The sequence below is a fragment of the Hyperolius riggenbachi genome, chromosome 12 (assembly GCF_040937935.1).
Source record: "Hyperolius riggenbachi isolate aHypRig1 chromosome 12, aHypRig1.pri, whole genome shotgun sequence".
NCBI lineage: Eukaryota > Metazoa > Chordata > Amphibia > Anura > Hyperoliidae > Hyperolius > Hyperolius riggenbachi.
Window position 1 is genome coordinate 223,371,903 of NC_090657.1, and position 24,230 is coordinate 223,396,132.

The 24,230-nt window shown below is 50.4% G+C and overlaps 1 protein-coding gene across 5 annotated transcripts in view; it reads right to left on the reverse strand.

Annotated features, from left to right (window-relative positions):
* LOC137542578 (uncharacterized) overlaps positions 1-24,230 on the reverse strand; it is a 106,508-nt gene that overhangs the window by 39,300 nt on the left and 42,978 nt on the right. For 3 of the 5 annotated variants that reach the window (XM_068264601.1, XM_068264605.1, XM_068264604.1), the window contains exons 4-9: positions 13,633-13,710; positions 12,355-12,432; positions 10,618-10,695; positions 8,986-9,063; positions 7,259-7,336; positions 3,836-4,096 (exon numbers count right to left, since the gene is read on the reverse strand). In XM_068264601.1, coding sequence (XP_068120702.1) covers positions 3,836-4,096; positions 7,259-7,336; positions 8,986-9,063; positions 10,618-10,695; positions 12,355-12,432; positions 13,633-13,710 — 651 coding nt within the window. The remainder of the gene's footprint in view (positions 1-3,835; positions 4,097-7,258; positions 7,337-8,985; positions 9,064-10,617; positions 10,696-12,354; positions 12,433-13,632; positions 13,711-24,230) is intronic. The other 2 variants (XM_068264602.1, XM_068264606.1) reach the window with 2 other exon arrangements.

Sequence of the window (24,230 nt, forward strand, 5' to 3'; positions counted from 1 at the left end):
AGGCCCAGTGATAGGTGGAGGGTTAGGAGCACCGCTGCAGTGGCCCAATGATTTGTGGAGGGTTAGGAGCACCACTGTGGAGGCCCAGTGATTGGTGGAGGGTTAGGAGCACCACTGCGGAGGCCCAGTGATTTGTGGAGGGCTAGGAGCACAGCTGCGGAGGCCCAGTGATATGTGCAGGGTTAGGAGCACCGCTGCAGAGTGCCCATTGATTTGTGGAGGGCTAGGAGCACCGCTGCGGAGGCCCAGTGATAGGTGGAGGGTTAGGAGCACCGCTGCAGTGGCCCAATGATTTGTGGAGGGTTAGGAGCACCACTGTGGAGGCCCAGTGATTGGTGGAGGGTTAGGAGCACCACTGCGGAGGCCCAGTGATTTGTGGAGGGCTAGGAGCACAGCTGCAGAGGCCCAGTGATATGTGCATGGTTAGGAGCACCACTGCGGAGGCCCAGAGATTTGTCGAGGGTTAGGAGCACCGCTGCGGAGGCCCAGTGATTGGTGGAGGGTTAGGAGCACCGCTGAGGAGGCCCAGTGATATGTGGAGGGTTAGGAGCACCGCTGCAGAGGCCCAGTGATATGTGGAGGGTTAGGAGCACCGCTGCGGAGGCCCAGTGATATGTGGAGGGTTGGGAGCACCACTGCGGAGGCCCAGTGATATGTGCAGGGTTAGGAGCACCACTACGGTGGCCCAGTGATTAGTGGAGGGTTAGGAGCACTGCTGCGGAGGTCCAGTGATTAGTAGAGGGTTAGGAGCACCGCTGCAGAGGCCCAGTGATTAGTGGAGGGTTAGGAGCACTGCTGCAGAGGTCCAGTGATTAGTAGAGGGTTAGGATCACCGCTGCGGAGGCCCAGTGATATGTGGAGGGTTAGGAGAACCGCTGCGGAGGCCCAGTGATATGTGGAGGGTTAGGAGCACCGCTGCGGAGGCCCAGTGATAGATGGAGGGTTAGGAGCACGGCTGCAGTGGCGGAATGATTTGTGGAGGGTTAGGAGCACCACTGCGGAGGCCCAGTGATTGGTGGAGGGTTAGGAGCACCGCTGCGGAGGCCCAGTGATTTGTGGAGGGCTAGGAGCACCGCTGCGGAGGCCCAGTGATATGTGCAGGGTTAGGAGCACCGCTGCGGAGGCCCAGTGATTTGTGGAGGGCTAGGAGCACCGCTGCAGAGTGCCCAGTGATATGTGCAGGGTTAGGAGCACTGCTGCGGAGGCCTAGTGATATGTGGAGGGTTAGGAGCACCACTGCGGAGGCCCAGTTATATGTGGAGGGTTAGGAGCACCGCTGCGGAGGCCCAGTGATATGTGCAGGGTTAGGAGCACCGCTGCGGAGACCCAGTGATATGTGGAGGGTTAGGAGCACCACTGCGGAGGCCCATTGATATGTGCAGGGTTAGGAGCACCACTGCAGAGGCCCAGTGATTTGTGGAGGGTTAGGAGCACTGCTGCGGAGGTCCAGTGATTTGTGGAGGGCTAGGAGCACCACTGCGGAGGCCCAGTGATTTGTGGAGGGCTAGGAGCACCACTGCGGAGGCCCAGTGATTGGTGGAGGGTTAGGAGCACCACTGCAGAGGCCCAGTGACATGTGGAGGGTTAGGAGCACCGCTGCGGAGGCACAGTGATTCGAGGAGGGTTAGGAGCACCGCTGCGGAGGCACAGTGATTTGTGGAGGGTTAGGAGCACCACTGCGAAGGCCCAGTGATTAGTGGAGGGTTAGGAGCACTGCTGCGGAGGTCCAGTGATTAGTAGAGGGTTAGGAGCACCGCTGCGGAGGCCCAGTGATTAGTGGAGGGTTAGGAGCACTGCTGCAGAGGTCCAGTGATTAGTAGAGGGTTAGGAGCTTGCACCGCTGCGGAGGCCCAGTGATTAGTGGAAGGTTAGGAGCACTGCTGCGGAGGCCCAGTGATTAGTAGAGGTTTAGGATCACCGCTGCGGAGGCCCAGTTATACGTGGAGGGTTAGGAGCACCGCTGCGGAGGCCCAGTGATATGTAGAGGGTTAGGAGCACCGCTGCGGAGGCCCAGTGATAGGTGGAGGGTTAGGAGCACAGCTGCAGTGGCCCAATGATTTGTGGAGGGTTAGGAGCACCACTGTGGAGGCCCAGTGATAGGTGGAGGGTTAGGAGCACCGCTGCAGAGGCCCAGTGATTTGTGCAGGGCTAGGAGCACCGCTGCGGAGGCCCAGTGATATGTGCAGGGTTAGGAGCACCGCTGCGGAGGCCCAGTGATTTGTGGAGGGCTAGGAGCACCGCTGCAGAGGCCCAGTGATATGTGCAGGGTTAGGAGCACCACTGCGGAGGCCCAGTGATTTGTGGAGGGCTAGGAGCACCGCTGCGGAGGCCCAGTGATTTGTGCAGGGCTAGGAGCACTGCTGCGGAGGCCCAGTGATATGTGCAGGGTTAGGAGCACCGCTGCAGAGGCCCAGTGATTTGTGGAGGGCTAGGAGCACCGCTGCAGAGGCCCAGTGATATGTGCAGGGTTAGGAGCACTGCTGCGGAGGCACAGTAATATGTGAGGGTTAGGAGCACCGCTGCGGAGGCCCAGTGATATGTGCATGGTTAGGAGCACCACTGCGGAGGCCCAGAGATTTGTCGAGGGTTAGGAGCACCGCTGCGGAGGCCCAGTGATTGGTGGAGGGTTAGGAGCACCGCTGCGGAGGCCCAGTGATTGGTGGAGGGTTAGGAGCACCGCTGCGGAGGCCCAGTGATTTGTGGAGGGTTAGGAGCACCGCTGCGGAGGCCCAGTGATATGTGCATGGTTAGGAGCACCGCTGCGGAGGCCCAGTGATTTGTGGAGGGTTAGGAGCACTGCTGAGGAGGCCCAGTGATATGTGGAGGGTTAGGAGCACCACTGCGGAGGCCCAGTGATATGTGCAGGGTTAGGAGCACCGCTGCAGAGGCCCAGTGATATGTGGAGGGTTAGGAGCACCGCTGCGGAGGCCCAGTGATATGTGGAGGGTTGGGAGCACCACTGCGGAGGCCCAGTGATATGTGCAGGGTTAGGAGCACCACTGCGGAGGCCCAGTGATTAGTGGAGGGTTAGGAGCACTGCTGCGGAGGTCCAGTGATTAGTAGAGGGTTAGGAGCAACGCTGCGGAGGTCCAGTGATTAGTGGAGGGTTAGGAGCACCGCTGCGGAGGCCCAATGATATGTGGAGGGTTAGGATCACCGCTGCGGAGGCCCAGTGATTAGTGGAAGGTTAGGAGCACAGCTGCGGAGGCCCAGTGATTAGTAGAGGGTTAGGATCACCGCTGCGGAGGCCCAGTTATACGTGGAGGGTTAGGAGCACCGCTGCGGAGGCCCAGTGATATGTAGAGGGTTAGGAGCACCGCTGCGGAGGCCCAGTGATAGGTGGAGGGTTAGGAGCACAGCTGCAGTGGCCCAATGATTTGTGGAGGGCTAGGAGCACCGCTGCAGAGTGCCCAGTGATAGGTGGAGGGTTAGGAGCACCGCTGCGGAGGCCCAGTGATATGTGGAGGGTTAGGAGCACCGCTGCGGGGCCCAGTGATATATGCAGGGTTAGGAACACCGCTGCGGAGGCACAGTGATATGTGGAGGGTTAGGAGCACCACTGCGGAGGCCAAGTGATTTGTGCAGGGTTAGGAGCACCGCTGAGGAGGCCCAGTGATATGTGCAGAGTTAGGAGCACCGCTGCGGAGGCACAGTGATATGTGGAGGGTTAGGAGCACCGCTGCGGAGGCCCAGTGATATGTGGAGGGTTAGGAGAACCGCTGAGGAGGCCCAGTGATAGGTGGAGGGTTAGGAGCACCGCTGAGGAGGCCCAGTGATATGTGGAGGGTTAGGAGCACCACTGCTGAGGCAGCTCTTAGAGCCACAGTGGCCTCACCTTCAGTCACGTTCACTTTCCGAATGTCACTTGAGGCCTCGCTGCCGGACGGGCTCCTGGCTCGGCACTGCAGCTGCATAAATCCCGGCGTCTGGATGGTGAAGTTGGCCGGTTGGTTGGTGTGGACAGTCATGTTCTGCACAACTGCTCTATTCTGAATCAGCTCATAATGGAGGTTCGGAATGTTCGAGGCAGAGAAGCAGCTGACAATGAAGACGTTCTGGTGAAGGCCTAATCTGATTTCTGGTTTGCCTGGGGTATCTGTGGGCACACGAAGAAGGATGTGGTAAAGGGCTGCACATAAAAGGGGGGCAGTTACTGTACAAGGCAGGGGTGGGCTGCACATAGAAGGTTGGCAGTTACTGTACAAGGCAGGGGTGGGCTGCACATAGAAGGTGGGCAGTTACTGTACAAGGCAGGGGTGGGCTGCACATAGAAGGTGGGCAGTTACTGTATAAGGCAGGGGTGGGCTGCACATAGAAGGTGGGCAGTTACTGTCCAAGGCAGCAGTGGGCTGCATATAGAAGGTGGACAGTTACTGTACCAGGCAGGGGTGGGCTGCACATAGAAGGGGGCAGTTACTGTATAAGGCAGGGGTGGGCTGCACATAGAAGGTGGGCAGTTACTGTCCAAGGCAGCAGTGGGCTGCATATAGAAGGGGGACAGTTACTGTACAAGGCAGGGGATGGGCTGCACATAGAAGAGGGGCAGTTACTGTACAAGGCAGGGGTGGGCTGCACATAGAAGGGGGGCAGTTACTGTAAAAGTTAGGGGTTGGCTCCACATAGAAGGGGGGCAGCTACTGTACAAGGCAGGGGGTGGGCTGCACATAGAAGGGGGCAGTTACTGTACAAGGCAGGGGTTGGCTGCACATAGAAGGGGGCAGTTACTGTACAAGGCAGGGGGTGGGCTGCACATAGGAGGCAGTTACTGTACAAGGCAGGGGTGGGCTGCACACAGAAGGGCGCAGTTACTGTACAAGGCAGGGGGTGGGCTGCACATAGAAGGGGGCAGTTCCTGTACAAGGCAGGGTGGGCTGCACATAGAAGGGGGGCAGTTACTGTACAAGGCAGGGGTGGGCTGCACATAGAAGAGGGGCAGTTACTGTATAAGGCAGGGGTGGGCTGCACATAGGGGGAGTTACTGTACAAGGCAGGGGGTGGGCTGCACATAGAAGGAGGCAGTTACTGTACAAGGCAGGGGTGGGCTGCACATAGAAGGGGGGCAGTTACTGTACAAGGCAGGGGTGGGCTGCACATAGAAGGGGGCAGTTACTGTACAAGGATGGGTGGGCTGCACATAGAAGGAGGCAGTTACTGTACAAGGCAGGGTGGGCTGCACATAGAAGGAGGCAGTTACTGTACAAGTCAGCGGTGGGCTGCACATAGAAGGGGGGCAGTTACTGTACAAGGCAGGGGTGGGCTGCACATAGAAGGGGCAATTACTGTACAAGGCAGGGGTGGACTGCACATAGAAGAGGGGCAGTTACTGTACAAGGCAGAGGTGGGCTGCACATAGAAGGGGGGCAGTTACTGTACAAGGCAGGGGTGGGCTGCACATAGAAGGGGGCAGTTACTGTACAAGGCAGGGGTGGGCTGTACATAGAAGGGGGCAGTTACTGTACAAGGCAGGGTGGGCTGCACATAGAAGGAGGCAGTTACTGTACAAGGCAGGGTGGGCTGCACATAGAAGGAGGCAGTTACTGTACAAGGCAGCGGGTGGGCTGCACATAGAAGGGGGCAGTTACTGTACAAGGCAGGGGTGGGCTGTACATAGAAGGGGGCAGTTACTGTACAAGGCAGGGTGGGCTGCACATAGAAGGAGGCAGTTACTGTACAAGGCAGGGTGGGCTGCACATAGAAGGAGGCAGTTACTATACAAGGCAGCGGTGGGCTTCACATAGAAGGGGGGGAGTTACTGTACAAGGCAGGGTGGGCTGCACATAGAAGGGGGAAGTTACTGTACAAGGCAGGGGTGGGCTGCACATAGAAGGGGGCAGTTACTGTACAAGGCAGGGTGGGCTGCACATAGAAGGGGGCAGTTACTGTACAAGGCAGGGTGGGCTGCACATAGAAGAAGGCAGTTACTGTACAAGGCAGGGTGGGCTGCACATAGAAGGGGGGCAGTTACTGTACAAGGCAGGGGTGGGCTGCACATAGAAGGGGCAGTTACTGTACAAGGCAGGGGTGGGCTGCATATTGAAGGGGGCAGTTACTGTATAAGGCAGGGGTGGGCTGCACATAGAAGGGGCAATTACTGTACAAGGCAGGGGTGGGCTGCACATAGAAGAGGAGCAGTTACTGTACAAGGCAGAGGTGGGCTGCACATAGAAGGGGGGCAGTTACTGTACAAGGCAGGGGTGGGCTGCACATAGAAGGGGGCAGTTACTGTACAAGGCAGGGGTGGGCTGTACATAGAAGGGGGCAGTTACTGAACAAGGCAGGGTGGGCTGCACATAGAAGGAGGCAGTTACTGTACAAGGCAGGGTGGGCTGCACATAGAAGGAGGCAGTTACTGTACAAGGCAGCGGTGGGCTGCACATAGAAGGGGGGCAGTTACTGTACAAGGCAGGGGTGGGCTGCACATAGAAGGGGGCAGTTACTGTACAAGGCAGAGGTGGGCTGCACATAGAAGGGGGCAGTTACTGTACAAGGCAGGGGTGGGCTGCACATAGAAGGGGCAGTTACTGTACAAGGCAGGGTGGGCTGCACATAGAAGAAGGCAGTTACTGTACAAGGCAGGGTGGGCTGCACATAGAAGAAGGCAGTTACTGTACTAGGCAGGGGTGGGCTGCACATAGAAGGGGGGCAGTTACTGTACAAGGCAGGGGTGGGCTGCACATAGAAGGGGCAGTTACTGTACAAGGCAGGGGTGGGCTGCATATTGAAGGGGGCAGTAACTGTACAAGGCAGAGGTGGGCTGCACATAGAAAGGGGCAGTAACTGTACAAGGCAGGGGTGGGCTGCACATAGATGGGGGCAGTTACTGTACAAGGCAGGGGTGGGCTGCACATAGAAGGGGGCAGTAACTGTACAAGGCAGGGGTGGGCTGCACATAGAAGGGGGCAGTTACTGTACAAGGCAGGGGTGGGCTGCACATCTACTGAAAAATGTGTTTGACTCTAAACATCTTATTCCCATCCTTTAAATTGATATATTACTAATTTTAAAATGTTAATATGAAGGAAAATGGAACAGGATAGAAAGGACCAGCGTGGTTTGAATTATAAAACAGCATATTTTTCTAATGCTTGACCAGGGGTGGGGCGAGGGTGTGGAAGGGGCAGGGCTTAATTGTCCCTCTTTCTCATCTCAATAAGTTGGGAGGTATGCATTTGCCTGTTGTGCAGTGAGTAGGGTCAGTATTAGTTCTGTCTGGAAGGTGGAGGCAGCCTGAGGGTTTGGTAACTGGTGAGACTCTTACCTGGAGGTGTGGGATGAATTGCTCCAGCTGTGGCCTCCGGTCTGGTTTTAGCATCAGGGGGGAGATGTGGGAATGTTACTGGAGGAACAAAAAGAAAACTAAAGTAAATGATGGATGATTTCAGCCTGACCTCCTCTGTGCTGCTGTGTTCTGTCCCTCCCGGGATTTAATCCCCCAGCTCTTCACCAGGAGAGGAAGTGTCGGGGCAGAGCTGCACTGCAGATCCAAAAGGATTTTGGTTTTACAATGTTGTCTCTGTCTACCAGCTACAGGAAGTGGAGAGGAATGCCAGCAAGGACAGCAGTAAAAGCCTAGCACAGTGATCTGCAAACTTGGCTCTCCAGCTGTTAAGGAACTACAAGTCCCACAATGCATTTGCCTTTATGAATCATGACTGTGACTGTCAGATTCCTGCAATGCATTGTGGAACTTGTAGTTACTTAACTACTTCAGCATGAAGCATTGTAGTGTGTTGTGTTGGTGGTATAATGGTTAGGATAGCAGCCTACCAAGTGGTAGGCCTGGGTTTGATTCCTGGCCAATGTGAGTTGGCTTTTAGCATCCTACAAACTTTAAGCAAGCTCATTTTTCGCTTGGATATATCATAATGGTACATGCTAGGCTGGCTTCAGCATGTAGCATTGTAGTGTGTTGTGTTGGTGGTATAATGGTTAGGATAGTAGCCTACCAAGCGGTAGGCCTGGGTTCGATTCCTGGCCAATGTATGTGAGTTGGCATTTGACATCCTACAAATCCCTAAGCAAGCTCATTTTTTTCTCTTGGATATATCATAATGGTACATGCTAGGCTGGCTTCAGCTTGTAGTGTTGGTGGTGGTATAGCGGTGAGGAGAGCTGCCTACCAAGCACTAGGCCTGGGTTCGATTCCCGGCCATTGTATGTGAGCTGGTTTTTTAAACCCTACAATTCCCTGGAAGACAAGACCCTCCTCCTCCGGAGAGGGAGGAGGGAGAGAGGGAGCTGTTGTGGGGTGCTATATAAGGAATAACAATCAGCCAAGAGCAAGCTAACAAGCCTACAAGAGCCTAACTATGGTCTCCCTAGCAGAGTCTGTCAGCAGCTGACCCTTAACTAATTACTGTATGCATACGAGTGAGTAAAACGTCTGGAGAACATTGCCTTTTATAAGGGGGGTGGGGCTCCAGGAGTGAGTGTAGTCTGATTGGTGATAACGTGCCTGCTGACTGTAGAGGGTCAAAGTTGACCTTAATGGAGCATTATGGGGGCGAACCGAACTTCCGCAATAGTTCGCCTTCGCTGGCGAACGTGAACCACTAAAAGTTCGCCTGGAACCGTTTGCGGGCGAACCGTTCGGGCCATCTCTAATGTTCTGTCCCCAGCTACACTGCACAGTAAGTAGACAAGCAGAAAAGTAAGGTTTCCCAACTGCCTCCCAGTTGGAGAAGTGTGTGTGTGTGTGTGGGGTTGGGGGGGGGGGTGTATTTGCCCATATACACTAAAGGGGGTTCTGCTTGTATACATGTATACATTATTTATCTGCCATTAAAGGGGGGGGGATCTGTCTATATACACTAAAAGGAGACCTGCCTAGATACACTAAAGTGGGGGGGGGGAGGAGAATCTGCCTATATACACTAGCAAAAATGACCTTTAAAGCACCATTCTGAGGGGAGCAATGTGTCACCTGGGTAGAGCATGCTAAGTTTGCTGCTCTTCCATGAGTTTGGTAACCGGTGACACTCTTACCTGGGAGTGCGTGGTGAGTATCTCCAGCTGTGGCCTTCAGTCTGGTTGTAGCATCAGGGGGGAGATGCGGGACTGTTACTGGAGGAACAAAAAGAAAACTACAGTAAATGATGGATGATTTCAGCCTGACCTCCTCTGTGCTGCTGTGTTCTGTCTCCCCGGGGTTTCCCCCAGCTCTTCACCAGGAGAGGAAGTGTCAGGGCGGAGCTGCACTGCAGATCCAAAAGGATTTCGGTTTTACATTGTTGTCCATGTCTACCAGCTACAGGAAGTGGAGAGGAATGTCAGCAAGGACAGCAGTAAAAGCCTAGCAAGTCCCTGCACTGTATATAACTAGGGGAGGGAGGGGTAACCACACACATGACGGTAGGCCGAGGAGGGGACTTATGGGGGAGTCTGGGAGTCCCCTTTAATTCACTTCTGACCCTAACCTATTCATGACAAAGGGTTAAAAGTAAACGTTAAAAAAAAAGTATTTTCATTTCTTCTGTTATTTCTTCTGTTTGTTTTTGTTTCTCTTCTGTAACCTTCTTTCTTCTTCTGTACGCTTGTATTCTGTGATGTCATCTTATGTATTCTGTGATGTCATCTTATTCATCCTCAACGCCATCTTTTCATCTTCCATTCTTCTGATCTTCTGATATCCCAGTCTTCTTTTCTTCCATTCTTCTGTTCTTCCATTCTTCTGATATTCCAGTCTTCTTTTCTTCCATTCTTCTGTTCTTCCATTCTTCTGAGCTTCCATTCTTCTGATATTCCAGTCTTCTTTTCTTCCATTCTTCTGTTCTTCCATTCTTCTGAGCTTCCATTCTTCTGAGCTTCCATTCTTCTGAGCTTCCATTCTTTTGTTCTACTAATCTTCTGTTCCTGTAGTGTTCTTCCGGTCTTCTGTTCTACTAGTGTTCTATTTTTCAATTCTTCCATTCTCCTGATCTTCCATTCTTTAGATCTCCTAATTTTCTGTCCTTCCATTCTATGGAACTTCTAGTCTTCTGTTTTTCCATTCTTCTGTTTTTTCCATTCTTCTGTTTTTCCCTTTTTCTAATCTTCTTCTCTTCCTTTCTTCTGTTCATCTACTCTTCTGTTCTTCCATTCTTCTGATCATTTTCTCTTCTGTTCTTCCATCCTTTTAATCTTCTTCTCTTACATTCTTCTGTTCTTCCATTCTTCTAATCTTCTTTCCTTCCAGTCTTCTGTTCTTCCATTCTTCTAATCTTCTTTCCTTCTATTCTTCTGTTTTTCCAGTCTTCTGTTTTTCCATTCTTCTGGTAATTTTCTCTTCTGTTCTTCCATTCTTCTGTTATTCCATTCTTTTAATCTTCTTCTCTTACATTCTTCTAGTCTTCTGTTTTCCCTTCTTCTGTTCTTCCATTCTTCTAATCTTCTTCTCTTACATTCTTCTGTTCTTCTAGTCTTCTGTTCTTCAGAAAGTGTGATGGAATACCGGTGGCCACACAGCCATTCTCACTGAACTACCATCACACCACCACAAGGTGTCACTGCACTACTAACAGGGAGCCCTAGCAAAAATGATCTTTACAGCACCATTCTGAGGTGAGCAATATGTCACCTGGGTAGAGCATGCTAAGTTTGCTGCTCTTCCATGAGTTTGGTAACTGGTGAGACTCTTACCTGGGAGTGCGTGGTGGGTATCTCCAGCTGTGGCCTTCAGTCTGGTTGTAGCATCAGGGAGGAGATGTGGAAGTGTTACTGGAGGAACAAAAAGACAACTACAGTAAATAATGGATGATTTCAACCTGACCTCCTCTGTGCTGCTGTTTTCTGTCCCCCCGGGGTTTCCCTCCAGCTCCTTACCAGGAGAGGAAGTGTCAGGGTGGAGCTGCACTGCAGATCCAGAAGGATTTTGGTTTTACATTGTTGTCCCTGTCTACCAGCTACAGGAAGTGGAGAGGAATGTCAGCAAGGACAGCAGTAAAAGCCTAGCAAGTCCCTGCACTGTATATAACTACGGGGGGAGGGGTAACCACATACATGACGGTAGGCCGAGGAGGGGACTTATGAGGGAGTCTGGGAGTCCTCTTTAATTCACTTTTGACCCCTAACCTATTCATGACAAAGGGTTAAAAGTTAAGATTTTAAAAAAAGTATTTGCATTTCTTCTGTTTGTTTTTGTTTCTCTTCTGTAACCTTCTTTCTTCTTCTGTACACTTGTATTCTGTGATGCCATATGCATTCCGTGATGTCACCTTATTCATCCTCAACACCATCTTTTCATCTTCCATTCTTCTATTCTTCTGATCTTCCATTCTTCTGATCTTCCAGTCTTCTGATCTTCCATTCTTCTGATCTTCCAGTCTTCTTTTCTTCCGTTTTTCTGAGCTTCCATTCTTCTGATCTTCCATTCTTTTGTTCTACTAATCTTCTGTTCTTGTAGTGTTCTTCCAGTCTTCTGTTCTACTAGTGTTCTATATTTCCATTCTTCCATTCTCCTAATCTTCCATTCTTTACATCTGCTAATTTTCTGTTCTGCCATTCTACGGAACTTCTAGTCTTCTGTTCTTCCATTCTTCTGTTTTTCCATTCTTCGGGTATTCCATTCTTCTAATCTTCTTCTCTTCCATTCTTCGGTTCTTCCATTCTTCTAATCTTCTTCTCTTTCATTCTTCTGTTCTTCCACTATTTTAATCTTCTTCTCTTTTCCCTTCTTCTGTTCTTCTAGTCTTCTGTTCTTCAGAAAGCATGATGGAATACCTGTGGCCACACAGCCATCCTCACTGAACTACCATCACACCACCACAAGGTGTCACTACACTACTAACAGGGAGCCCTAGCAAAAATGACCTTTAAAGAGACACTGAAGTGAAAAAAAAATGATATAATGAATTGGTTGTGTACTATGAATAATTATTAGAAGATTAGCAGCAAAGAAAATATTCTCATTTTTATTTTCAGGTATATAGTGTTTTTTCTAACATTGCATCATTCTCTAATATGTGCAGATTAAACAACACTCAGCATTCAAAGTGATTCTTTCAGAGCAGTCTGGGAACTAATGACCTCTCCTCTAGCAGATAAAAAGAAAACTGTTCACTTATAGTTGAGATAATAAAAGTCAGAAGACAGCCCTCTCCACGACTTTGAAAGTCGTAGAGATTAATGGCTTTTTTGCATAGAGATAACAACTGTAGTTTCTTAACTCTTCCTGTACTGGAAACAATTACACTGATGTATCTGATCTTAATGTTTTATTTCTTAGCTGTGCTACACCTACAAATCATAATATCATAATTTTTTTCGCTTCAGTGTCTCTTTAAAGCACCATTCTGAGGTGAACAATGTGTCACCTGGGTAGAGCATGCGCTAAATTTACTGCTCTTCCATGAGTTTGGTAACCGGTGAGACTCTTACCTGGGAGTGTGGGATGAATTGCTCCAGCTGTGGCCTCCGGTCTGGTTGTAGCATCAGGGGGGAGATGTGGAAGTGTTACTGGAGGAACAAAAAGAAAACTAAAGTAAATGATGGATGATTTCAGCCTGACCTCCTCTGTGCTGCTGTGTTCTGTCCCCCCCCGGGATTTAATCCCCCAGCTCTTCACCAGGAGAGGAAGTGTCGGGGTAGAGCTGCACTGCAGATCCAAAAGGATTTCGGTTTTACATTGTTGTCCCTGTCTACCAGCTACAGGAAGTGGAGAGGAATGTCCGCAAGGACAGCAGTAAAAGCCTAGCAAGTCCCTGCACTGTATATAACTAGCGGAGGGAGGGTTAACCACATACATGAAGGTAGGCCGAGGAGGGGACTTATGGGGAGTCTGGAAGTCCTCTTTAATTCACGTTTGACCCCTAACCTACTCATGACAAAGGGTTAAAAGTAAATGTAAAAAAGAAAAGTATTTTAATTTCTTTTGTTTGTTTTTGTTTCTCTTCTGTAACCTTCTTTCTTCTTCTGTACGCTTGTATTCTGTGATGTCATCTTATGTATTCTGTGATGTCATATGCATTCCGTGATGTCATCTTATTCATCCACAACACCATCTTTTCATCTTCCATTCTTCCATTCTTCTGATCTTCTAGTCTTCTGTTCTTCCATTTTTCTGTTCTTCCATTCTTCTGATCTTCCATTCTTCTGAGCTTCCATTCTTTTGTTCTACTAATCTTCTGTTCTTGTAGTGTTCTTCCACTAGTCTGTTCTACTAGTGTTCTATTTTTCCATTCTTCTATTCTCCTGATCTTCCATTCTTTAGATCTCCTAATTTTCTGTTTTTCCATTCTATGGAACTTCTATTCTTCTGTTTTTCCAGTCTTCTGTTTTTCCATTCTTCTGGTAATTTTCTCTTCTCTTCTTCCATTCTTCTGTTATTCCATTCTTTTAAACTTCTTCTCTTACATTCTTCTAGTCTTCTGTTTTCCCTTCTTCTGTTCTTCCATTCTTCTAATCTTCTTCTCTTTCAGTCTTCTGTTCTTCTAGTCTTCTGTTCTTCAGAAAGTGTGATGGAATACCTGTGGCCACACATCCATCCTCACTGAACTACCATCACACCACCACAAGGTGTCACTGCACTACTATCAGGGAGTCCTAGCAAAAATGACCTTTAAAGCACCATTCTGAGGGGAGCAATGTGTCACCTGGGTAGAGCATGCGCTAAGTTTGCTGCTCTTCCATGAGTTTGGTAACCGGTGACACTCTTACCTGGGAGTGTGGGATGAATTGCTCCAGCTGTGGCCTTCAGTCTGGTTGTAGCATCAGGGGGGAGATGCGGGACTGTTACTGGAGGAACAAAAAGAAAACTACAGTAAATGATGGATGATTTCAGCCTGACCTCCTCTGTGCTGCTGTTTTCTTTCCCCTGGGGTTTCCCCCAGCTCTTCACCAGGAGAGGAAGTATAAGGGCAGAGCTGCACTGCAGATCCAAAAGGATTTAAGTTTTACATTGTTGTCACTATCTACCAGCTACAGGAAGTGGAGAGGAATGTCAGCAAGGACAGCAGTAAAAGCCTAGCAAGTCCCTGCACTATTGTCAGAATTCTAGCGGTTTATTTATGCAGGAAAAGCTGTCATATGTGTATGTTTTAAGTTTGAATGTTCTATGCATAATTTCATTGTAAACTGTAAAGTTGGGGTACTTCTTTAAAATATTGCTCTGAGACATCTCAGCATATTCCAGGCAGTGAAACTCATAATTACATTATTTTAATTTAGAAGCTAAAACATTTTTGTTTATGTTACAAAGCATCTTTAAATGTCAAGGTTATAGATAAGCGTACTGTGTGAAGACTGAAAAGAAGAAGTTTAAAATTCACATTACTGCTGCAGTCATATATAAACATTTTTTCAATTATTACATATACATTTTATTAATATAAATATTAATAATCGATACAGAAAGTAATAATTATTGTTAAAACCTGTACTATAATTTAATATTTTGAAATACATTTAAATGCTAGATTCTGCCAGTAAAAGTTTCAAAATATATTAGATGTGTTCCGCAAAGATGTTTTGACCATGAGAGTCCTTTGGAACGTAAATAGAACTTTACAAGGTTTTTTTCTATTGTCCTATATTTAAGACAATTATGCCACCTGGCGGTTTCATAGTCTTACAATTAATATTATTAATACTGCTTATTAAATGGAAATGGTATTTATTTCTTCATAAGAAAGGCAAACAGATATGGAAAAGTATTTTATATTATTAAATTTGAATATGCAATTCTATCTTATATGATTAATAGTTTTAAGAAGAATTATATAATAAGCTTTATATTTAAGTATATTGGAGGAAGCCCTGTGTACCTCAATAAGCATCTAAATTGCTGTAGACTTTTTACTTGGTCAAAATGACCAGTTTTATTTTTGGAAAAGGACAGGCACATTCCAAACTAATTAGCAGAAGGACACATTATCAGAAATGTGTCATGAATGACATTGTTTAATGTTGGAAAGTCCCAATGTCTGGGGCAAATAAGTCAACCAGCAGAGAAGATGGCTGGTGACGTCCATTTTTAATTAACTGCGTCAAATATGACCTATTAATCAAATGTCAAAATGTCAAACATTCCTAATGACGTTAATGCTCACAAGATAAGGTAATAAGGAATTTATAAACAATAATATTATGACTTAGGTATTCAAAACATGATAAAGCATTGACGCATGGAAGTTTTAGCCAATCAAAACCTGGGATTTAGGGAAATTCCAGATTAGGCAGCCATATTGCATCCTATCCCTCTGCTCTGATTCATTTCAAGGTACACCATCAATCTATAATTACTGTTATAGAGGATTCAGACCCCGCTATGCCGGATTTATATGATAATAACAATGTTTTAAAGGGAAGGTTCAGGGACTATGAAAAAAAAAATCCTTATCCACTTACCTGGGGCTTCCTCCAGCCCGTGGCAGGCAGGAGGTGCCCTCGGCGCCACTCCGCAGGCTCCCGGTGGCCTCCGGTGGCCGACCCGACCTGGCCAGGCCGGCGGCCAGGTCGGGCCTCTTCTGCGCTCCATTGTGCGTTCCACGCCGTCGCGCTGACGTCATCGGACGTCCTCCGGGCTGTACTGCGCAGGCTCAGATTTTTTTTTTTTTTTTCATAGTCCCTGAACCTTCCCTTTAAAGGGATACTGTAGGGGGGTCGGGGGAAAATGAGTTGAACTTCTAATGGTCTAATGGTCCCCTGACATCCTGTGCCTGCGCAGCCACTCCCCAATGCTCCGGCCATACCTCCGGTTCACGTCTGGAATTTCAGACTTTGAAGTCTGAAAACCACTGTGCCTGCGTTGCCTTGTCCTCACTCGCACTGATGGCACCAGGAGCGTATTGCGCAGCCCCAGTATGGTCTGTGCCTGCGCCGTGCGCTCCTGGTGACATCAGGGGAAGCGAGGACACGGCAACGCAGGCGCAGTGGTTTTCAGACTATAAAGTCTGAAATTCCAGAAGTGAACCAGAGGCGGGGCCGGAGCATCGGTGAGTGGCTGCGTGGGCACAGGATGTCTGTGAGGGACCATTAGAAGCCCCGGGTAACTTCAACTTATTTTCCCCCGACCCCCCTACAGTATCCCTTGGGCTGGTCCTTTACTGAGTTAGCAATCAGGAAAAAGGCAAGAACTGCTCAGGTTTTTGACACTATATATAACTAGGGGAGGAAGGGGTAACCATACACATGACAGTAGGCCGAGGAGGAGACCTATGGGGGAGTCTGGGAGTGCCCTTTAATTCACTTTTGACCCCTAACCTATTCATGACAAAGGTTAAAAGTAAGCGCACAAAAATTGAACAAAAGAAATTAAAATATTTTATTGCTAGCCTGTCTTTTGTTTTGTTTTGCTTTTTCTTCTGTAACTTTCTTTCTTCTCTGTACGCTTGTATTCTGTGATGTCATCTTCTGTATTCTGTGATGTCGTCTTATGTATTGTGTGATGTCTTATGCATCCTCGAAACTTCATCTTTTCATCTTCCATTCTTCTGTTCTTACATTCTTCAGCTCTTTCATTCTTCTGATCTTCTAGTCTTCTGCTATTCCATTCTACTGTTCTTTCATTCTTCTGGTTTTCTATTTTCCATTCTTCTGTTCTTCCATTCTTTTTCTATTCCTTTTTCTGTTCTTCTAGTCTTCTGTTCTTTCATTCTTCAGTTCTTGCATTCTTCTGCTCTTTTAGTCTTCTGATCTTCAAGTCTTCTGTTCTTCCTTTCTTCTGTTCTTCCTTTCTTCTGTTCTTCTAGTCTTCTGTTCTTCGGAAAGCGTGATGGAACACCTGTGACTACAAACCCATCCTCACTGAACTTCTTTTTTCTTATGTATGTTTGTATTCTGTAATGTCATCTTATGTATTCTGCATCCTCAAAACTTCGTCTTTTCATCTTCCATTCTTTTGCTCTTTCATTTTTCTGTTCTTTTAGTCTTCTGTTCTCCTAGTCTTTTGTTCTTCCATTCTTTTGTTCTTCCATTCTTCTGTTCTTCCATTCTTCTGATCTTCTCTTCCATTCTTCAGTTCTCACATTCTTCTAATCTTCTTATCTTCCATTCTTCTTTACTTCCATTCTTCTAGTCTTCTGTTTTACCTTCTTCCATTCTTCTAATCTTCTTCTCTTCCATGTCACACATCCATCCTCACTGAACTACCATCACACCACCACAAGGTGTCACTGCACTACTAACAGGGAGCCTGTAACATCTGCGGCTGCGGGCACGCCGGGTGTCTCCGCATCTGCCTCGGGTCCCTGTTCAGAGGTGTTTTCCGTTCCGGCGGCGTCTAGCACACCGAGGACGGATTTGTCAATTACACAGAGGGTTGCTGTAGACAGGACCTTTATGCTAGGACGAGGCGCGTCAGCTGACCCGCTGGTCGGCTGACGTCAGAGGGGACTCACACCGCTCTGGATTGGTTGATTATAGGTGGGTGCAGCTGTGAGGTCTCCTCTGCTTCTTAAGCCTTCTCTGCTCACTTGCAGCCTGTCTGCGGTTGCGAATACATACGTGTTAGCGCTCAGACCTTAGACTAGTATCCAGTGGCGGTTCTACCGCAGGGCGCAGGGGGGCAGGGCGCACCGGGTGCCAGACAGCCAGGGGGGTGTCGCCAGGACCCCCCATAGATGCCGGACTCAGGAGGGGAAGAGCAGCGCTAGGAGGAGGGGTGACAGCAGGGATAGCGGTGGGGAGGGGGGACATATCCCCCCCCTCCCTCACATGGGTCCCCTCCTTCTGCCTCTCTTCTCCCCCCTCAAAATGCGGGCAGCAGGCCGGGGGCAGTGGTCAGCGAGCAGGCAAACGTGGAGAATACTCACTTTACTTCCGCGTATCAGCCTGGAACGCTCCGTCGCCGTCACGTGCCTCTTCTGCGCCTCCAATCATTGGAGGCGCAGTAGAGGCACGTGACGGCGACGCATGTTCCAGGCTGAAACGCGGAAGTAACGTGAGTATTCTCCGCGCCTGCCTGCTCGCCCTGTTTGCTACCCGCTGCCCACATTTTGGGGGGGGAAGAGGCAGAAGGAGGGGACCCAGGTGAGGGAGGGGGGAGATATGTGCCCACCTCCCAAACGCTATCCCTGCTGTCACCCCTGTTTCTAGTTACACGGGGGGGGGGTACTATACTACCTAAACTGGGGGCCACTATACTGGGGGCAGCTAAACTGGGGGCCACTATACTACCTAAACTGGGGGCCACTATACTGGGGGCAGCTAAACTGGGGGCCACTATACTACCTAAACTGGGGGCAGCTAAACGGGGGGCCACTATACTACCTAAACTGGGGCCACTATACTGGGGGCAGCTAAACGGGGGGCCACTATACTACCTAAACTGGGGGCCACTATACTGGGGGCCACTATACTACCTAAACTGGGGGCCACTATACTGGGGGCCACTATACTACCTAAACTGGGGGCCACTATACTGGGGGCAGCTAAACGGGGGGCCACTATACTACCTAAACTGGGGGCCACTATACTGGGGGCCACTATACTACCTAAACTGGGGGCCACTATACTGGGGCAGCTAAATGGGGGGCCACTATACTACCTAAACTGGGGCCACTATACTACCTAAACTGGAGGCCACTATACTACCTAAACTGGGGGCCACTATACTACCTAAACTGGGGGCCACTATACTACCTAAACTTGGGGCCACTATACTAGCTATACTGGGGCCACTATACTGGGGGCAGCTAAACGGGGGGCCATTATACTAGCTACACTGGGCCTGGGGGTCACTATACTAGCTATACTGGGGCCACTATATTACCTATACTGGGGGGGAAGGGCACCATACCAGCTACAATAGAGGCTACACTGGGGGCAACTATACTATCTAAACTGTGGGCCACTATACTACCTACACTGGAGGTCAGCTGTACGGGGGTCACTATACTAGCTACACTGGGGGCCGCAACACTACCTACATTGGGGGCCACTATACTGGGGGCAGCTAAACTGGGGGCCACTATACTACCTAAACTGGGGGCAGCTAAACGGGGGGCCACTATACTACCTAAACTGGGGCCACTATACTGGGGGCAGCTAAACGGGGGGCCACTATACTACCTAAACTGGGGGCCACTATACTGGGGGCCACTATACTACCTAAACTGGGGGCCACTATACTGGGGGCCACTATACTACCTAAACTGGGGGCCACTATACTGGGGGCAGCTAAACGGGGGGCCACTATACTACCTAAACTGGGGGCCACTATACTGGGGGCCACTATACTACCTAAACTGGGGGCCACTATACTGGGGCAGCTAAATGGGGGGCCACTATACTACCTAAACTGGGGCCACTATACTACCTAAACTGGAGGCCACTATACTACCTAAACTGGGGGCCACTATACTACCTAAACTGGGGGCCACTATACTACCTAAACTTGGGGCCACTATACTAGCTATACTGGGGCCACTATACTGGGGGCAGCTAAACGGGGGGCCATTATACTAGCTACACTGGGCCTGGGGGTCACTATACTAGCTATACTGGGGCCACTATATTACCTATACTGGGGGGGAAGGGCACCATACCAGCTACAATGGAGGCTACACTGGGGGCAACTATACTATCTAAACTGTGGGCCACTATACTACCTACACTGGAGGTCAGCTGTACGGGGGTCACTATACTAGCTACACTGGGGGCCGCAACACTACCTACATTGGGGGCAGCAGCTATGCTGCCTATCCTGGTGGGGGCAACTATACTAGCTATATTGGGGCAACTATACTACCTTCACTGGGGGCAACTAGCTACCTATACTGGGGGCAACTGCTAGCTACCTATACTGGGGGCAGTGGCGGCACCGGGGGGGGGGGGGTGCTTTGGGTGCTGAAGCACCCCCTAAAATTCTCCAAGCACCCCCCAGCGTGAACTGACTTTCGGCATCTAATAGATGTCGTGTCAGTTTACCGCAGTGGCAGAGCAGGGCTATAGTAAAATGTCCGAAGCCCTGCTCTGGAGACTTTGGGAGTTTCAGTTGCTGGCTGCAAAGGATCGTGGGAGCCGGAACAGGAGCTCTGCTGCAGGTGAGTAAATGTGTTTTTTTTTAAATTTATATTAGCAGCCAGGTGTAGCGTTTATGTTCTGGCCAGGTCTGCTACACGATTGAAGTGTTTTCTGGACTGGTCTGCCACACGTTTGCATGTATTTTCTGGTCAAATCTGCTACATGATTGCATGTATTTTCTGGGCAAATCTGCCGACATGATTCCATGTATTTTCTGGGCAAATCTGCCGACATGATTGCATGTATTTTCTGGTCAAATCTGCCGACATGATTGCATGTATTTTCTGGGCAAATCTGCCGACATGATTGCATGTATTTTCTGGTCAAATCTGCCGACATGATTCCATGTATTTTCTGGGCAAATCTGCCGACATGATTGCATGTATTTTCTGGGCAAATCTGCCGACATGATTCCATGTATTTTCTGGGCAAATCTGCCGACATGATTGAACTTATTCTCTGGGCAAATCTGCCGACATGATTGAACTTATTCTCTGGGCAAATCTGCACACATTACGTTTATTTTCTTGAGAAAACCTGCACAAGTATGTGAATTTTCTGGGGAAAGGGTCACCAAAACTTGGGTCCACTGTCTTTGCGTTGAACTTTTAAAGGGAACCCGAGGTGAGAATAATATTGAGGCTGCCATATTTATCTCCTTTTAAGCAATATCAATTGCCTGGCTGCCGTGGCGGTCCTCTGCCTCTAATTCTTTCAACCATAGACCCTGAACAAGCATGCTTGTTTCTGGTGTGATTCAGTTCGCTACTGCAGCCAAATAGATCAGCAGGGCAACTAGTATTGTTTAAAAGGAAATAAATATGGCAGCCTCCATATCACTCTCACCCGGGTTCACGGTAAATTACAGTTAGCTCTGCCCTCATCCGGTCATGGCCACACCCATTTTTATAGCTCCACCCATTTTTTCCCCTTTACTTTTTTGGGGGGGGGGGGGGGGTCGTATAATACCCAGCACCGGGTGTCAAATGCCCTAGGTACGCCACTGCTAGTATCCAGTGTGCTTTGATCTGGGAGGAAACCAGGGATTTCACACAAGACTAGGATTATTATTATTACTGTATATTTGATACTCTGTGTATGACTCTGGCTATCTCTGACTCTGCTCTTGCTTATTGATTCTGTACCTCTGCCCATCTGATCTAGTTGCTGAAACTCTGCCTGAATACTTACTACTCTCTTGCTTACTGATTCTTTACTGTATCTGTCTCTCAGTTGCCGAACCCAGCCTGTCTGACCTCTCTACTCACCACTGGGCCCTTGTCACTGGTGAGGTGTTCTAACAGTTTCCACCAGCTCCTCTGGTGAGGTTCTGCCAAACTAGTCATTTACTGTGTTCTAACAGTACCCACCAGCTCCTCTGGTGAGGTTCTGCCAAACTAGTCAGTAACTGTGTTCTAATAGTACCCACCAGCTCCTCTGGTAAGGTTCTACCAAACTAGTCAGTTACTGTGTTCTAAACAGTACCCACCAGCTCCTCTGGTGAGGTTCTGCCAAACTAGCCAGTTACTGTGTTCTAATAGTTCCCACCAGCTCCTCTGGTGAGGTTCTATCTATCTATCCGGTACTGGGTTCTAACACTGCCCACCAGCTCCTCTGGTGAGGCCTAGTTATTCTACTCTGTTACTGTTGCACCAAGCACTATACACTATTGCATTATCCTGTTAGCTATACTTGCATTATTGGTGATTCTGCAGATCACCATATAATCAGGTATAGTGTTTGTATTATTGGTGATTCTGCAGATCACACGTAATCAGACATCTGTGTTGCTACACCGATCGTCAGGCACGTGCAGAGGGGGGTGCTCTGGGTGCCCAGGCACCCCTCCTTTTTAAAATCAGTAAAAAGGCCCCTCTGATCGCGCAAAATAAGCCCCGCCCCCTACCGCGGTAAGCCCCGCCCACCCGCGAGAAGCTCCGCCTCCTCCTGGGGCACTTTCAGGTGAAGAGGTCTGGATAGGAATCCTAGTGTGGCATACTGACCTCACCCTCCACCTAGGACCCATACTGACCTCTACCTCCCCAAGCACCCATAGTGACTTCTTCCTCACCCACAGGGACCTCTCCATCCACCTAGCACCCACAGTGACTTCTCCCTCCCCAGCACCCACAGTGACCTCTCCATCCACCTAGCACCCACAATGACCTCTCCCTCCACCTAGCACCCACAGTGACCTCTCCCTCCACCTAGCACCCACAGTGACCTCTCCCTGCACCTAGCACCCACAGTGACCTCTCCCTGCACCTAGCACCCACAGTGACCTCTCCCTCCACCAGCACCCACAGTGACATCTCCCTCCCACAGTGACCTCTCCCTGCCACAGTGACCTCTCCCTCCACCTAGCACCCACAGTGACATCTCCTTCCCCAGCACCCACAGTGACCTCTCCCTCCACCTAGCACCCACAGTGACCTCTCCCTCCACCTAGCACCCACAGTGACCTCTCCCTCCACCTAGCACCCACAGTGACCTCTCCCTCCACCTAGCACCCACAGTGACCTCTCCCTCCACCTAGCACCCACAGTGACCTCTCCCTGCACCTAGCACCCACAGTGACCTCTCCCTCCACCAGCACCCACAGTGACCTCTCCCTGCCACAGTGACCTCTCCCTCCACCTAGCACCCACAGTGACATCTCCTTCCCCAGCACCCACAGTGACCTCTCCCTCCACCTAGCACCCACAGTGACCTCTCCCTCCACCTAGCACCCACAGTGACCTCTCCCTCCACCAGCACCCACAGTGACCTCTCCCTCCCACAGTGACCTCTCCCTCCGCCTAGCACCCACAGTGACCTCTCCCTGCGCCTAGCACCCACAGTGACCTCTCCCTCCACCAGCACCCACAGTGACCTCTGCCTCCACCTAGCACCCACAGTGACCTCTCCCTGCGCCTAGCACCCACAGTGACCTCTCCCTCCACCAGCACCCACAGTGACCTCTCCATCCACCTAGCACCCACAGTGACCTCTCCCTCCACCAGCACCCACAGTGACCACTCCCTCCCACAGTGACCTCTCCATCCACCTAGCACCCACAGTGACCTCTCCATCCACCTAGCACCCACAGTGACCTCTCCCTCCCCCAGCACCCTCAGTGACCTCTCCCTCCCACAGTGACCTCTCCCTCCACCTAGCACCCACAGTGACCTCTTCCTCCACCTAGCACCCACAGTGACCTCTCCCTGCACCTAGCACCCACAGTGACCTCTCCCTCCACCAGCACCCACAGTGACCTCTCCCTCCCACAGTGACCTCTCCCTCCCACAGTGACCTCTCCCTGCCACAGTGACCTCTCCCTCCACCTAGCACCCACAGTGACCTCTCCCTCCACCTAGCACCCACAGTGACCTCTCCCTCCACCAGCACCCACAGTGACCTCTCCCTCCCACAGTGACCTATCCCTCCACCTAGCACCCACATTGACCTCTCCCTGCGCCTAGCACCCACAGTGACCTCTCCCTCCACCAGCACCCACAGTGACCTCTGCCTCCACCTAGCACCCACAGTGACCTCTCCCTGCGTCTAGCACCCACAGTGACCTCTCCCTCCACCAGCACCCACAGTGACCTCTCCCTCCACCAGCACCCACAGTGACCACTCCCTCCCACAGTGACCTCTCCATCCACCTAGCACCCACAGTGACCTCTCCATCCACCTAGCACCCACAGTGACCTCTCCCTCCCCCAGCACCCTCAGTGACCTCTCCCTCCCACAGTGACCTCTCCCTCCACCTAGCACCCACAGTGACCTCTTCCTCCACCTAGCACCCACAGTGACCTCTCCCTGCACCTAGCACCCACAGTGACCTCTCCCTCCACCAGCACCCACAGTGACCTCTCCCTCCCACAGTGACCTCTCCCTCCCACAGTGACCTCTCCCTGCCACAGTGACCTCTCCCTCCACCTAGCACCCACAGTGACCTCTCCCTCCACCTAGCACCCACAGTGACCTCTCCCTCCACCAGCACCCACAGTGACCTCTCCCTCCCACAGTGACCTATCCCTCCACCTAGCACCCACATTGACCTCTCCCTGCGCCTAGCACCCACAGTGACCTCTCCCTCCACCAGCACCCACAGTGACCTCTGCCTCCACCTAGCACCCACAGTGACCTCTCCCTGCGTCTAGCACCCACAGTGACCTCTCCCTCCACCAGCACCCACAGTGACCTCTCCATCCACCTAGCACCCACAGTGACCTCTCCTTCCACCAGCACCCACAGTGACCACTCCCTCCCACAGTGACCTCTCCATCCACCTAGCACCCACAGTG